We start from the raw sequence: 17,067 nt of genomic DNA, 5'->3' as shown, positions 1-17,067 counted from the left end.
CTAAGGCCACCTTGACCGTTTATATGTGCGTCCTCACCTGCCGGTCCTTCGTCTCCATTACCTCTGTCACCTCGTCCAACCTCGTTGTCAGTCCCTCACGTACCATCTGACATTGCCTCTGTGTCGCTATCAAGTCATTTTTTATGTCGTTTTGTGTCGCTCTTAACCCTCCTAGTACCGCAGTGTTCCTTTGAACCTGCTCCGTTAGTTCTTTTTGTCCCTCCGTCAGCTGCTCCACTTCCAGCGTCAACTCCTCTATACCACCGTGCAATTTTACAGTCCCCTTTCTCACCTCCTTCTCCATGCGCTCCTTACAGTGCCTCACCTCCTCGCGCACTCCTCCGACCTCCTCACTCACACCTCTTCTGATCTCTTCTCCCATCACTTGCATCTCCTGCCCAGATGCCACCCTCATCTGCTCCATTTCCTCCCTGTGAGCATCCAATTTAGTTTCTACCCCCATTCTGACCCCCTCTATCTGCTGCCCCATTTTTTTAACTTCCCTTTCCGCTTGGTCCCTCATGTCCCTCAATTTGCCTTCCATACTGTTTTCTAACCCCTCTAACCCCTTTTGCATCCCTTCCATTTGATTCTCTTGAGCGGCCATTCTGTTTTCTACCCCCGTTAACCCATTCTTTACCTCTTTTATCCCATTGTCTAACCCCTCACCGGTACTCCTCGCTTCGTCCCTCATTACCCCCATTTGGCCCTCCAATCGCTCACCCAATCGCTCACTATCAGCCCTCATTTGCTCACTATTAGCCCTCATATCGTCCTTCTGCAGGTTGAGGGACGCCTGCATTTGTACCATAAATTGCTCCATGAGGGCCTGCATTTGGGCCATCCCTCCCACTTGTGCAGCGGGTGCGGCCGCCGTAGCCATGTGCGAGGCGCCATTTCGCGCACCTGCCTCCCTCACTGCTTCGCTCTCCTCATGTCCCTCAATTTGGTCCTGGATCGACCCTGCCTCACTCTCCTCTACCGGAACCCAGCCGTCTTGATCTGCCATAGCGCGACTTTCAAAATTCGGGTTTTTATTTTTGTAAAACAAAATCAAATTTCGCCGTTAATAATTTCCAGCGCGTGAAGCGCGCTTCGGGTCCGATCTCACTCCTCGACACCAATTGTTATGGACACGCGGATTAAGATGTTATGATGGGCCGAGCGGAATGGCCGCCGTGTTCGCACAGTTTACCCGATTCCACCCGACGTTGACCAAGTCACGCTATGCTAAATCAATGAAGGAAAGGACACAACGGCTGGGATAAATGAAACGACACAAGGGGTACAGTTCTCAAGACCTCCGGAGGAGGATATAATTGGTGGTGCAGAAAAGGAGTAGATTACAAGGCAAGAGGTAAAGCACAGAAGAGATAGGCACTTAGACACAGTCTTATCTTATCCCCGACAGACCACAGACAAACGGGACAAGACTGACTTACACAGGGATTGATGGCAGGGAAGGACAGGCAGTCGATAGCACAAGGTGCACCTTGGCTCAGGGGCAGAATAAAGCACGGTCCAGTAGATGCAGGGAGGTATTGCAGCGCTCGGAGGTGGCGTCTCTCTTCCTTCAAGCTGAGGGCGCATCTGACGTCACCTCCCTCTTCCTGCGCATGCTCAACGGGGAGTGACACGCCCTCGGCTCGTTAGCTCCGCCCCAGATGGGATCGGTCCGCCGCTTCTATTGGGTGCGGGGGGTTACCGGGCTCCGCCCTTGACGAGGAGCTGACAGCGAGCCCCTACGTGGTAACCCCGTCGAGCACACGTTCGATGGCGGCTAACCAAGCCGGAGTGAGGACGCGCACTCCCCGCGCCGCCGCCGTTGTTGTTGCTGTTGTTGTTGTTGTTGTTGCTGAACCGTGAGGAAGAGCTGCGGGGAGGTATTGGGAGGTCCTAAACTTCCTAACGGTGCCATACAATCACATTCTGGTGCAACGAAGAGTCAGAATTAATGGAAACGAGTCCTTAACTGACATAGACTAAGAATAACTAGCAAGATGTCCTATAGTTGTCTACGTGAGATGCGGTGGACCTGGATGCGACATTTAATGGGGGAAATAGGGGGAGGTCGGGTCTACAGAGTGTTGTTTACAGAAAATGGGACTAGGGAATGGGGGATTGGGGATAGTTGGGAAGTACTGAGGAAATAGGGGAATATTTACAAGCGGATATGGATGGATCCAAATCCCATATCCGCAACAATATATATTTATATATATATATATAGATAGATAGATAGATATAGATAGATATAGATATAGATATAGATATATAGATGGATATAGATAGATAGATAGATAGATAGATATAGATAGATAGATAGATAGATATAGATAGATAGATAGATATAGATAGATAGATAGATATAGATAGATAGATATAGATAGATATATATAGATATAGATATATATATAGATATAGATATATATATATATATATATATATATATATATATATATATATGTGTGTGTGTGCGTGTGTGTGTGTGTGTGTGTGTGTGTGTGTGTGTGTGTGTGTGTGTGTGTGTGTGTGTGTGTGTGTGTGTGTGTGTGTGTGTGTGTGTGTGTGTGTGTGTGTGTGTGTGTGTGTGTGTGTGTGTTCAAACAAAGTTTGTCAAAATAATACAACCTTGGCCCTAAGGCCAAAAATGCGTGCATGGCCTTATAAGGTACGCATGCTATTTCTCTCTTGAGAAAAACTTTTTATCATCCCCAAAAAGGTTTGCGTGAGTACATGGACACGCAAGACCGTGAAAGCTGGTCAAAGCAAAACGCATGCTCCACTGTCCCCAAAGCTACAATGCATCATCGTATAAGCTTCACTTACTGTTCCTCTATTAACAAATACCTTTTCATCTAAAAATGTACAAAGCAAGCTAGTCTAATTTTGGGACAAACACCTGTGTTTGTTTCATTAACTGTACCAACTTTTGATTTTTGATTAACGTATTTAACTTTTACAGTTATCAAAGACATGTGGGAGGTGCTTGTGCGTGAATTACTTGCAGGACAATTTTGTGTGTGTGTGTGTGTGTGTGTGTGTGTGTGTGTGTGTGTGTGTGTACAAAGTCGAGGCTCGTGGAAGAATTAGAACACATAACGGACCAGGAGTCTCAGGACGCAACAGGACAAGAGGGACAGCAGAAAGAGAAGTGGAAACACCGACTTCAGGGAGAAAGTCGAGGGAGATTTGGACAAATAAGGGATGTGGGGAGAATGAGGGGTAGAGGAGGATGCATGGGGTAGACAAGATGGATCAGAAACAAACTCTCCCTTCTGGTGAAACTACCTAAATCTAGGATCATTTCCCACCTACACTCCTCATTAGTTCCTCTTTTTCCCACCTGTGGAACCACCTTTCACATCCTCTTCAATCTCATTCTCCCCTCCAGGTCTTGAAGACATTTTCTCCTCACCCATGTAACATCTGCCCCCTCCCAAGCCCACCTCTTACCAAATTTCCAGTTTTTCCTTCCTTCGAGTTTGCTTCTGTATCCATCTTGTCTACCCCATACGTCATTCACTATGCCCTCATTCTTACCCACATCCCTTCTCTTGTTCCTTTTGTTCTGTTACGTCCTGATCCGTTATATGTTCTTGTTCTTCCACACAAAGTGTTTGAAAAAAGAAAACTCTCAGGAAGGAAAAACTGGAAATTTGGAAGGTGGGCTTCGGGGCTGGTCAAAGTGTGGTGGGGGGGGGGGGGGGGTGGGCGGGGGGGAGAGGGGGAGGTTATTTGGAGTAGAAAGGATCATGGTTTTGGATGGGGTATTGGGGTATGATCTAAGATGGTGGTGAACATCTGTCTTGAAGACCTGAAGGGAAGAATGAGATCGAAGAGGATGTGGAACTTGGTTCCACAGGTGAGAACAAAGGAGGAATAAATGAGTGGAGGTGAGCAGTGATCCTGGATTCCTCAGAAGGTGGTTGATGGTGGACCATTTGAGTTCTGCAGAAACCTGGGGAGTAGAGGGGAGGGGACAAAGCATGGAAAGAGCAGAGGGTGCAAGACCAAAAAAGAGGTGGTAGAAGACAGAGAGACCACCGACCTGTCTGTGATGGTGAAGTGATAATCAGCTCTATCAGATTGAAATATCATGAAGGCCTTGGTTTCCATGGTGGCAAGCTGAGAAAGATGTGAGGCAGGGGAGCCAGCCCAGAGGGGAGAGCAATACTCCATCAAGCTGTGGATGAGGCCCACAAGGGCCTCCACTTTCAGTCGACAATTTTTTCAGCTTGCATTAATTACAAGTACGTATATTCATAGACGATGGACAAAAATATGGCATTTGAACCTGCTTCACCTGCATCATAAGCTAAAGGGGATTAGATGGGAACAAGAACAGGCCAAACTAACAACACCAACAGAATATCCACCCTTGTGCAGAACATCAACATTCCTAAACTATTGATCTAAACCTGGAGTTTTCGAGTTTAGACACAAGGTCTATTGCTCTCATCTCAGGCAGCTCTTCTTTTTTTACCACCTCTCCTCTGATATAACCCCTCTGCTGTCTCAGTCCGAGCACCTTCAAGAGGAACATGTTCTTCCAGGAACCCCTTCATGGTGAAACGTCCAAAATCCAGGCTCGCTGCACATCTAAACTCCTTTGTTCCTCCTCTTCTCCTGTATATGGATCCAATTCCAGAGATTCTTCAATCCCACTCTTCCTGCAAGGGTCTCAAGTAAGTGGTGCACTACCATCACATGGTAAAACCCCCTTCCCTTCCCTACACACAATCCCTTCCACCCCCATTTATCCCTACCAGACGCAACCCTCTTAATCGCACGTCACAATGTTTTCTCCAATCTTCTCCCTTCATTTCCTTTGTCCATTGATTCCCTTGCTTATTGTGCATCCAACTACTGCCCCACTTCTCCAATTTGTTCATTCATTGCCATTTCCTCCCTCTCCATTTAAAACCCCCCTTTTTTTTTCACTAAAGATAGGCAAAAGTGTTTGAAATGATGCACATGCACCTTTATGTAGACGAGACCTTTCCAGGTGCAGGCGTATAAAGTACAAGGGGTCGTTTTGGGGGAAAAGCTGCGAGAGAATTTCTCCAAAGCCACCCCCACTCCCACGGACTCCTCCCATTGGTGTGTTCCGACCTTGCAGAGCGGATCAGGAGGCTGCGCGAGGGTGGAGGCGCTCGACTATGGGAAGGCTCCGAAGACTCGAGGATTCTATTTAAAAGGTCCAGTGGAAGCGGAGGTCGCCTTGCTCTGGAGCAGAGGTGGTGGGACGAGCGAGCAACAACACGCGGCCACTGCCCGGTAGGTCATTTTACCGTTTTAAAATCGGTTGCTTGCTCTGTCCTGTTGTGGTCCGACTTGTCCTTTCTGTCGTGTTGTGAAAATGTCCTTTCTTCTTCTTTTTTTTTTTTTTTTAATGGATCATCAGAGGAACAGCTTCACAATAACTCAAGGTGCTGTCTTTGGCATTTATTAAGGGTTTTTTGTGCACCCACAACTTTTTAATTCATTGCAGGGTTATTGAGCTTCTTAAAGCCAACCATGGTCGGTTTTATTGTTGGTGGTGGTGGTGTACCCACATGGTATATGCAGTCACAAGAAAAGAAGAAAGAACCTCCTTTGGAGGCCACTTTTCCCGCAGAGCAGGGGTTGGCCTTTCTTTTGGCACCATGGTCGCCTTTTTGAAGCAATGTTTTATAGCCGGATGCCCTTCCTGCCAACCAACCCTGTTAGTTACCTCTTGCGGCACACAGGGAATTACCAGTGAACTGGTACTCAATTTGCCGACCTCGGAGGGATGACAGGCTCAACCCCCCTGGTGTTAATTCAGCGATCGACCGGATTTGAATCCGGGGTCCAAGGATCCCAAGCCGGCACCCTAACCGCTAAGCCAACACCAGGATTCACATGCAGTCACAAGAGAAATATATAATTGGTTCAGATTTTGATCAAATCTCCTTGACCGTCTTCCTTCTTCCACTGACAAGGTGCTCTCCGTTCTCTGGTCTCTTCCACATGCCTGAATGATAGTTGTCACCCTTGACCATGAAGCTACAGCTGTCTATGAAACTGCTCGTCCTGGTGCTGCACGTGGTGATTAACGAGGCTCAAACTGGTCACAATGATGCGACCGCTGCTCCGAGCGCTGCATGGGACCAGCTGTTGCATCACCTCTCCCGGAACAGCAGCAGCAGGCGCCAGCGGAGAGCCATAGAGCCGAGCGACCAAGAAGCCATCCTGGATCTGCACAACAAGCTTCGGAGCAGCGTCTCCCCTTCTGCATCCAACATGGAATACCTGGTAAATCGCATCTTCTTTCTCTTCTTCTCTGATGGAGAAGTGTACAAAACAGTGTGGTGGAATGCAAAATGTCAAATTAAAATGTTTTGGCCACCACTACCCACTTTTCCAGTGCAGGGTTATACTTTAATTGCCTCTCCATTACCCCATCTATACTCATGAGCAGAATGTTTCTGGGAGGCTGGGAGTTAGCCACAGTGTAATGATGAACGATGTTAGGTGTGCTCTGCTGCAGTTTTATGTTTAAGACAAAGTATGCCGATAACGGTGCACGATGCCCAGCCACCAAATATGGTTCGAGCTATGTAGAGAGCATGAGGCTAAGAAACTGCAGAAGTCAAAATAAACATGCGCAAGTCCCAGTGATTCTTTGTATTTTCCCATCCTTTTTATCTCACCACTTGTTTCTCCTCCCCTGCCCTCCACCATGTGCCACCAGGTGTGGGACGAGGACCTTGCTCGCTCGGCCAGTTCTTGGGCCGCACAGTGTCATTGGGATCACGGCCCATCACACGAGCTCGTCTCCATCGGGCAGAATCTTGGGGTTCACTGGGGCCAGTAGGTTTTGATATCCTTTTTAACTACTGTATTTGTGTTCGACATTATCCTTTATATTTTTATGTGCAGAAAATACCCCGACATTGATGGGTAGTTGACGCAATTAAACTAACTCAAAGCATGGAGGGAGGGAGGTAATGTGGGATAAGTAAATAAATGTAATACTAGCAGGAGTACCCGGTGTTTGGGGGGGGGGGGGGGAGCAGGACAGGGGAAGGGGGTGAGGAAGGCATTGGAAGGGGAGAGGGGGAAAGGTGAGGGGAGAGGGAGGAGAAATATGTACTACATATACATCTTTTGGGGGGGGGGGGGGGTGGCTTTGTCAGGCCCCTCCGTTTTGGGGTGGGTGGGAGAAGGGAAAGAGGGAAAATTTGCCCGTGCAAAGAGTGCTTTGACCTCAGTGTTGCCCAGGTAAAAAAGGAAATTGTAATACCCTCTGCCACCATCACCAGGTTGCGCTACTACTACTACTACTACTACTACTACTACTACTACTACTTGTTTATACATAATGTTGATCAGACAATAAGAAATCAAAGCAACAGAAGAACAAAGCTACAAACAGAAGAACAAAGCTACTTTGTCAGATTTGCCCAAACAGCTCTGTCAGCTGCGGTGGATTTCAGTTTGTCCGTATTCAGCCCAGTGTCGCTGCAGACAATATTCATCAACGTCAGGTTTGGCAAGAATTTGACCAGCCGTAGATCGGCTTAGTCTGAAGCCATTTTTGTTCAAGTGGAGCAGTGGCTCAATGGTTGGTCGAATGCGATTGAGCAACATTTTGTTGTAAATTTTGGCTGCGGCTTGTGTCGAGCTGATTCCACGATAGTTTGTGGGAAATGCCAAATTACCTTTCTCGTGAATGGGAACTATTCCAGCTTCACCCCATTGACTAGGGTGACCTCCATTAAATGTTTGGTTGCAGAAGTGTAACAATATAACTTCACATCAGGCAGTTTCCAAGTTTCGACTCCGAGGCCATCCATGAAGAACCACCTTTCGAGGCCATTTTTCCCGCAGAGCAGGGATTGGCCTTTTTCGGGCACCGTCGTCCCCTTTTTAAGCAATGTTTTATGGCCGGGTGCCCTTCTGCCGCCAACCCTGTTAGTTACCTCTTGCGGCACACAGGGAATTACCAGTGAACTGGTACTCAATTTGCCGACCTCGGAAGGATGACAGGCTGAGTCAACCACCCTGGTGTTAATTCAGTGATCGACCGGGATTCGAATCCAGGATCCGAGGATCCCAAGCTGGCACCCTAACCGCTAAGCCAACACCAGGCTTCCGAGGCCATCCATGCCTGGTGCTTTATTGCTCTTCATTTGACCTAAAGCTGCATCCAGTTCTTCCTTTGAGAAAGGATCCGCCGACATCCCTTGGTGAGTGTCAGACTTTTGTTATGTTCAGAGCTTCTTCTGGAGATATTTCTGGAGCTGCAACAGCGAGAAGGTTTGAGAAATGCTGGTGCCACCCTGAGAGTCGACTTACGAGTTTCCAAGCATCAGCATCTCGCAGACAAGTGTTTTCGACCGCCGATAGGATGTTGTTGTAATGAGCATCTAGTGCTACATCATATGTATCGCAAAGTTGCCTTTGTGCTGCATGTACTTGCACATGTTGGACTTGATCAAGTACGCTACGTGCAGCTCTTACTTGTGCAGAGTTCCGCATCGACATAGAGAACTTCGGCTTCGGTGGCAGATGAGGTCTGCCCTCTTCTGTGCATATGTCAACAAACTTCATGAAGGACTTTCTCTCCACCTTCTGGATATAGCATCTTCCATGACCATTTTCAAGATGTCATCGTATCGCATTGCTCCCCAGTACATTGTCTTGTGCTTCACCACCGTTTTTACTTTTTGAAAACTCAACTGTATTTTTGCAAACACGATTCGATGGTCGCTTCCAAGAGCATTGAAAGTTGAGAAGGCACATACATGCTTCACGCTATTCCTCCACCACTTGCGCACCAAAATGAAGTCAATTTGTGAACTAAATCCGGCAGGGTTTCTGTGTCCCCACATTTTACCACGTTTCATAGGATATAGCGTGTTACTTATAACCACGATGCTTCGATTGGAGAACTCACACAGTTGGAAGCCGTTTCTGTTACTGATCGAATGATATGAATGTAGCACATGTACCTGTGCATTGAAACCTCCACAGATTATAAGAAAAGCATGTATCGGTATGGATTGCACAGTACCTTCAAGATCTTCATATAATTGTTCAACATCTTTTTCTTCAGATACATTCGTCGGCGAGTAACATGATATAGCATACGTTTTCGGATTTCCCTTGAAAACGGCCAATTATAATATTCCTTCCGAAATTTTCAAGGAGACAGTCAGGTTGCTTTTGGCAGGACATCTTACCGCGATACCAACTCCACCAACTGATGGACCTGTATTATTGTACGTGGCTGAGGTAGTGATGAATGTTGAATCACCAAGAGTGCTGTATGACAGCTCTTCGAGGTGTACGTGCCTGTTGCTCTTGGATACAGACTATATTGTAGCAGGACTCCTTCATCAATCGAGGCAGTTCCTCGTGAGCGCATAGAGATCGCGTTTGTACATTCATCTGACCAATAATGAGAGGACGTGAGGGTCGACAGAAGCCACGCACAGGACTCACTTCGGCAGCAGACCCTCCTTGCGGGTTTAGGACTGTTGCAGTCATAATCATCCACCATCCTGCTTGTGGTGATCGGAAGAAAAGCAGGGGCTCTACCCTGGTGCTTGTTTTGGTGTACATCATGATTTTCAATTACTTGCAGCGCTGCTGCATATGGAGATGGGGCCGTAACTCCTCCAACCACGGGTTTTCGTCTGTAGGCCAGATGTTTTTCTTCATCTGTGATGGTGTCATTATCGGTCTATGGGCACTTCCTCCCACAGCCACACCACCAGGGGTTTAGACGCCTCAGCCCGCCTACAGGTGGCGCTACACGGTACACATTTACATAGATAATTTACGCCCCTCTCCCAGCCCCCAAGACCCCAGAATGAGGCCTCGGCCACATAGCCTATGTTACCCCCCAGACAAAGTTGTATTTGTATTTGTACCCTGAGTAAAGTATAAAAGCGTTTATAGCTGGAGTACCCGGCATTGCTCAAGCGAATAAGAAACATTAACATGTTTGAAATGAGAGAAAATATAATGGGAAAGCAATTGCATCCAAATCAGAATCCACCACAAATGTCAAATCATCATTTTACCTTTTCGTTGAATATATGCTGCTGAATGTGTTGTTTATGACGTTTCTGAGTTGAGTATGTTGACTTTCAGAAAGAAGAAGAAGCCCAACCCCAAACTTCGACCGCTTCCGATATTGTTTTATTACTTGTGTTCAAATTTCTGGTAATTGTTTTGAATTTATGTATGCGAATGTGTACCTGTCATTAATCAAAAAGTCTTGGGCACTATTGAGCGTTGTGTGGGGAAGGGGAGGGAAGGGGAGGGGAGCAGGGGGAAGGGGAGGAGGAGAGAAGGGGGAGGGGGGGGGGAGGGGAAGTGGAGGGGAGGGGAGGGGGGAAGTGGAGGGGAGGGGAGGGGGGAAGAGGAGGGGAGGGGAGGGGGGAAGAGGAGGGGAGGGGGGGAAGAGGAGGGGAGGGGGGAAGAGGAGGGGAGGGGGGAAGAGGAGGGGAGGGGAGGGGTGGAAGGGGGCGAAGGGGAGAGGAGGGGGGAGGCAGGAGAGGAAGGGAAGTGGCTCACGTTTCTGAGTGAATGTGGCTCACATTTCTGAGTGAATGTGGCTCACGTTTCTGAGTTAAGTGTAATGCCGCTCAGGAAGAAGAAGAAGCCGTACTACGAAATTCGTACACTTCCGGAATTTTGATTTATTTGTATTCAAATGTCTGGTAATTGTTTTGTATTTATTTATGCGAATGTGTACTTGTATATAACTGTCATTAATTTAAAAAGGCTTCGGCACTATCGAATGATTTTTATTTTTTTATTTTTTTTTAACTCCAGAAAAACGAATAATTATTTTCAATTTTTTTTTTTTTTTTTTTTTTTTGCCTAAAACACTCACAGGCACTCACTGGCGAACCTCTGAAAGTTTGATGAAGATCCGTTCAGCCATCTCTGAATAAAACGCGGACACACAAAAACTGGACACGCACACAGACAACTTGCGTTTATATATATAATTATACAGATAATATAGTTTTAAAAAGGCTTTCCAGACTAAACGAGTGCATAGGCTCCACCTCTTAGGCATGGCCTTGGCAGAGTCACAGTCCTCTACATTCCATTGGGATTGCACTGCAGCCAGTACCAGGAAGATAATTAAATTTTTCAATTTTATAGAGCAGTCCGGAGAGGGAACATCCAAAGGATGCGGGCTATATTCATGGTGCGGGCTATATATATATATATATATATATATATATATCTATATATATATATATATATATATATATATATATAATATATATATATATATATATATAATATATATATATCTATATATATATATGTATATATATATATATATATACACACACACACACAGTGCGTATCAAAAAAAAGGTAATCCGAATTCAAGGGGTTAATATGCAAAGGTTACTTCGTTTGACAATCTACATGTGGTTTACCAATTATGAGGAGATCCTCAGCTTTCCATTGATGCCTTTCATGCACCATTGCTGTCACACATGACCGAGTACATGTTCATTGAAAATGATAAGTTCAAATCGCATTTTGGAGCATAGACCAATATTCTAAAATCCTCAATTTTCATCCGATTGACTTGAAATTTTAAGAGGATTTACACTACGGGTCAAAAGTTTTAGACCACCTCAATTTTTAGTTTTAATGGAAATTTATGCAGTTTAATGTCCAGTGAATAACCTGAAATGGTACAAACGTAAGCAGTAAACTGCTCGAGGTTTAAAAAAAAGTAATTATATATATATATATATATATATATATATATATATATATATATATATATATATATATATGAAATTATTCTAGATTTTGTTAATGTGACCTTTAAAAGAAACAAAAACCACATTTGACATTTCGAAACAAATAAATTGATCCTTGAAAGTGATGTAAACTGATATCGAACTCAATTCATGGACAGTACTGTGTTAAACTTCTGTACGTTTTCCAGAAGTATCTCTTTATTTTGCACATTAGCCAAAATTTTTTTTAACAAAAACAAAAGTTAAATTACGACTGGAATTACGGACAGTAAAATTACAGTTCAGTACTTCGTGTAACCCCCACAAACATTCAGGAGAGCACGTACACTTTGAGGCATGCTTTTCACGAGATTTGCCAAGGTTTGGACAGGAATCGCTTGCCATGCAGTGACAATAGCCTGCTGCAATTCACGCACAGAGGTCGGCTGCTGGTCCAAGTGGTCGATTTGATGCGTTAATTCTGCCCACAAGTTCTCTATCGGATTCATATCCGGGGACATGGCAGGCCACTCCATATGCTCTACACCACGGTCAGCAAGAAAGTGTTGGATCATGCAAGCACGATGAGGCCGTGCATTGTCATCTTGGAAGACAAAGTTTCCTCGAAAGGCTGCACGAGCAAATGGAAGCAATGTTTCTTCGAGAATGGCCCTGTACTTGAACTGGTTCAGGTTTCCATTCAGAACAACCAGGTCAGTTTTGCCCCCTGCATGAAAAGCAGCCCAAACGGTCACCCCACCACCTCCAGCTTGGACTCTTGGCACTATACAATCTTTGTTGTAGGCTTCATGCACTTGTCTGCACACTCGGACGCGGCCATCTTGACGATAGACCAGAAATCTAGACTCGTCACTGAAGATCACGTGATTCCAGTGTCCTGGCTGCCATTGACGGTGCTCTCTGGCCCACTGCAATCCACTCTGGCGGTGTTCCTGGTCAGGCGTGGCTTTCTCAGGGGACGCCTGGCACGATAGCCTGCTTGAACCAGTCGTTGGTTGACCAGCCTTCTGGATACAGGCACATTTGTCAGTTTCTGCCACTCAGCCCTAAGCCGATTAGCTGACTTGGTACGGCCATTGCGGACTAACCGGTGCAGCTTGCGATCATCCCTCCTTGTGGTTCTGCGGGACGTCCTGGCCTCGGTATTGGAGTAGGGACACACCTCTGAGCATTTCGTTTCAGGATCTTTGACACCTGACCTTGAGTGATGCCATACTGCCGAGCAATAGCACGCCGTTTCATGCCGTAATTTCGTAAAGCCACCACTCCATGACAAACAGCATTGTCGAGTTGACAGACCATCTCCAGAGGAAGCGGCAATAACTTTTGGAGACGTGCAGCAGTTGTTTTCCACTAATACTGAACGCAACAACCCTTGTATACCCGACTGTGAAGCCAATCATCAAATGCACCTGTCCGTACATTTTGCCACGCCACCTGTGATATAATCCTGTTGTTGACTTCTTGCTGCGACAGACAATCAGTGAGATGGTTCTTTCAACAAATAAATCACCAAAGTGTAAAAGAAACTCACCAGATTAATATACTGAGTTAAGAAAGTAAACCCAAGTCAAGAAAAAAAAAATATTCCATATTAAATGCGAAGGTTGTATATATATAGTGTGTGTGTGTGTGTGTGTGTGTGTGTGTGTGTGTGTTACTGTGTGTGTTACTATGTATGTGTGTGTGTGTGTGTGTTACTATGTGGGTGTGTGTGTGTTACTGTGTGTGTGTGTGTGTGTGTTACTATGTGTGTGTGTGTGTGTGTGTGTTACTATGTGTGTGTGTGTGTGTGTTACTATGTGTGTGTGTGTGTGTGTGTGTGTGTGTGTGTGTGTGTGTGTGTGTATGTGTGTGTTACTGTGTATGTGTGTGTTACTGTGTGTGTGTGTGTTACTATGTGTGTGTTACTGTGTGTGTGTGTTACTATGTGTTTGTGTGTTACTGTGTGTGTGTGTGTTTGTACTATATGTGTGTGTTTGTGTTAATATGTGTGTGTGTGTTACGATATGTGTGTGTGTTACTATGTGTGTGTGTTACTATATGTGTGTTACTATGTGTGTGTGTGTGTGTGTGTGTGTTACTATGTATGCGTGTGTGTTACTATGTGTGCGTGTGTGTTACTATGTGCATGTGTATGTGACTATGTGCATGTGTGTTACTATGTGCGTGTGTGTTACTGTGTGCATATGTGTTGCTGTGTGTGTTCCTGAAACTAAACTAAACTGTCAGCCGAAGGAGCAAAAGAATGTCATTGTCTTGCACGAATTGTTTATTAAATTGCAAAAGCATAGCTTGGTACTTCGTTAAGCAGTTTGTGAGTGTAACCCATGGGATAGGGTGTCACTCCACTGCATCAGAGTCCACTGTACCTGAGATCTATTGTTTAAGTTCCCTCTCGATGATGGACCCAGATTGCGTACATCATATTCCCGCCAGGAAGCGATTCATTGTTACCCGACATCGCCGGATGCTTTTGCTAGTATATATATATGTATATATTTCTTTTTTGGAGAGCGAGAGAGAAAACTCCCAAAATGTGTAGTGTCCAAGCTGGAAGAAAGCCAATCAGCATGTGTATAAATTATCCTGTGTTGTTCATTGTGGAATGGTGGTGCAGGTATTTGCTAAATATAAGACCATTGTGCCCTGCTCGCTGTTCCCTGTGTCTCAGTCTAAGATAATGGTCCTTTCTTCTTGAGATAATCTGCATTTTTTTGCGATAGCTTAAAATTCATCAAATCCTATCAAGGTTTGTAATGTGCACTCACACTTGTTGAAACCTCAAGTTCCAAGTAAAGGAGATGACCACGACTTTGCCCAAGAATTCTCTGTAATCTTCAACGTGGTTATAAATTTCATACCCAGGTGTGAAGTGAAACCTAAGCATGCCAGGGACGAGGCAAGAATACTGGAGAATGAGGCATTTGCAGGCCAAGCATATACCACAGTACCGAAGTTGTGGCCTAACGATGCAACCATTGAATCGTGGTCGTTTTTCAGTGGATATTAAAATGGGATCCAATTCAGAATTCACTCCCCGGTTACATCATTACTGAGGTGCAGCTGTGCCACTGATGCAGTGTTCTTCCACATTAGGGAAGGAATTTGGCTTTTCTTTCAGGGTGCTGGCAGCACAGTTGCCTACTCTTTGTGAAATACTCCTTGTTGTCATTAACATCTATTAGCTGATGCTACCCGATGGGTCTCTGGCGTAACACTGATGCAGTGTTCTTCCAACTCTTTGAATGACCCAACCCCAAAGGAACTCGCTTTCCCTGCATTGAGGAGTACGTAGATTTGTACCTAACCGATGATGCAGAAACCTGACCGAAGGATGTGGGGTTTTGAGTTTCCGCATGTTTGGACACTTTGCCATAATAAGTGTAAATGCATTCAAAATGTTTGTCGAGCAAATGCCTTTTACAAAATCGTCATTTCGTGCTACTTTGGTCTGTCTAACAAGTCCTGGCTTGATATGACGTGTCGACGTGCTGTGTTTCAGGTATCGCCCTCCAACCTCCCATGTGCAAGCTTGGTTTGACGAAGTGCGACATTTTACCTACCCCTACCCTCAGGAGTGCAACCCTGCGTGTCCTTTCCGCTGTTCAGGGCCAGTTTGTACACATTACACACAGGTACCGGTATTTGTCAATGCATTCTATTACAGTGAACACAATCTCAGGAACAATGTGATGCAGGGCGTACTATACAATAAATCCACGTGTGTCCGTCTGACCAAGTACAGTGATGTGCTCATGCAAAATGTACACGTTATGAGGATGCACATCCTGGTATCATTAATTACATCTTTCTGAGCATTGGATCATTGATTGCACCAGTACAAGTCCACTGAGTGTAGATTATGATAGTGGAGAGTGTATTTGAGGCTATTATAAAATCATCCACAAATGATGTGTGTGCATTAGTATATAATTCAAACAAACGACTTCAGCATCAGCACATGGTCCACAGATTAATCCCATCTACCGGGTTTTATTAATCTTTGAATGTGCAGTATGAATCTTCATGTTAATTAAATGTACATACAAGGGATTTGAGTGTTCAGGTAGATCAAGTTAATAGTGCAAATGAAACTAACATCATTACTGCAATCACATTCTGAATATTAACTCTATCTACCTTAATATCCGCATCCATTTTAATTATAATCAACTTGTCTTATTAATAAATATTGCCATTCAATTTTCGAGTAAACAAACAAAAAAATAGTTATAAAAATTAATTGGGTCTTTCATTTATCTGTCTAATTATCCACACACAAACTTTTACAGATTACTTTGATTTGGAAGCTGTGTAGAAGAAACAACCCCACTACCCTTTCCCTACTGCCCACACCCATCCACTCCACTCATGCAGAATTAACCAGAAATTGTGGTGGATTGCACAATCCATCCATGAATTGGGGTGGAATGCACAATCCATCCATGAATTGTAGTGGAATGCACAATCCATCCATGAATTGGGGTGGAATGCACAATACATCCATGAATTGTAGTGGAATGCACAATCCATCTATAAATTGTGGTGAAATGCACATTCCATCCATGAATTGTGGTGGAATGCACAATCCATCCATGAATTGTGGTGGAATGTACAACACATCCATGAATTGTGGTGGAATGCACAATACATCCATGAATCGTGGTGGAATGCACAATCCATCCATGAATTGTGGTGGAATGTACAACACATCCATGAATTGTGGTGGAATGCACAATACATCCATGAATTGTGGTGGAAAGCACAATCCATCCATGAATTGTAGTGGAATGCACAATACATCCATGAATCGTGGTGGAATGCCCAATCAATCCATGAATTGTGGTGGAAAGCACAATCCATCCATGAATTGTAGTGGAATGCACAATACATCCATGAATTGTGGTGGAATGCACAATCAATCCATGAATTGTGGTGGAATGCACAATACATCCATGAATTGTGGTGGAATGCACAATCAATCCATGAATTGTGGTGGAATGCACAATCCATCCATGAATTGTAGTGGAATGCACAATCCATCCATGAATTGTGGTGGAATGCACAATACATCCATGAATTGTGGTGGAATGCACAATCAATCCATGAATTGTGGTAGAATGCACAATCCATCCATGAATTGTGGTGGAATGCACAATCAATCCATGAATTGTTGTGGAATGCACAATCCATCCATGAATTGTGGTGGAATGCACAACACATCCATGACTTGTGGTGGAATGCACAATACATCCAGAAATTGTGGTGGAATGCACAATACATCTAG

General features: G+C 44.8%; 1 protein-coding gene across 1 annotated transcript in view; it reads left to right on the top strand.

The window, feature by feature from the left end:
• Positions 1 to 5,117: 5,117 nt before the first annotated feature.
• Positions 5,118 to 17,067, top strand: part of LOC137433463 (cysteine-rich secretory protein LCCL domain-containing 1) — a 56,036-nt gene continuing 44,086 nt past the window's right edge. The window contains exons 1-4 of the mRNA XM_068125791.2: positions 5,118 to 5,280; positions 6,010 to 6,279; positions 6,719 to 6,837; positions 15,283 to 15,415. Of these exons, the coding sequence (XP_067981892.2) occupies positions 6,025 to 6,279; positions 6,719 to 6,837; positions 15,283 to 15,415 (507 nt within the window). The 5' untranslated portion in view covers positions 5,118 to 5,280; positions 6,010 to 6,024. The remainder of the gene's footprint in view (positions 5,281 to 6,009; positions 6,280 to 6,718; positions 6,838 to 15,282; positions 15,416 to 17,067) is intronic.

This window comes from Myxine glutinosa, chromosome 10 (assembly GCF_964187855.1).
Source record: "Myxine glutinosa chromosome 10, kmMyxGlut1.1, whole genome shotgun sequence".
Lineage (NCBI taxonomy): Eukaryota > Metazoa > Chordata > Myxini > Myxiniformes > Myxinidae > Myxine > Myxine glutinosa.
The sequence above is the reverse complement of the archived record's forward strand: the minus strand, read 5'-3'. Positions and strand labels throughout refer to the sequence as shown.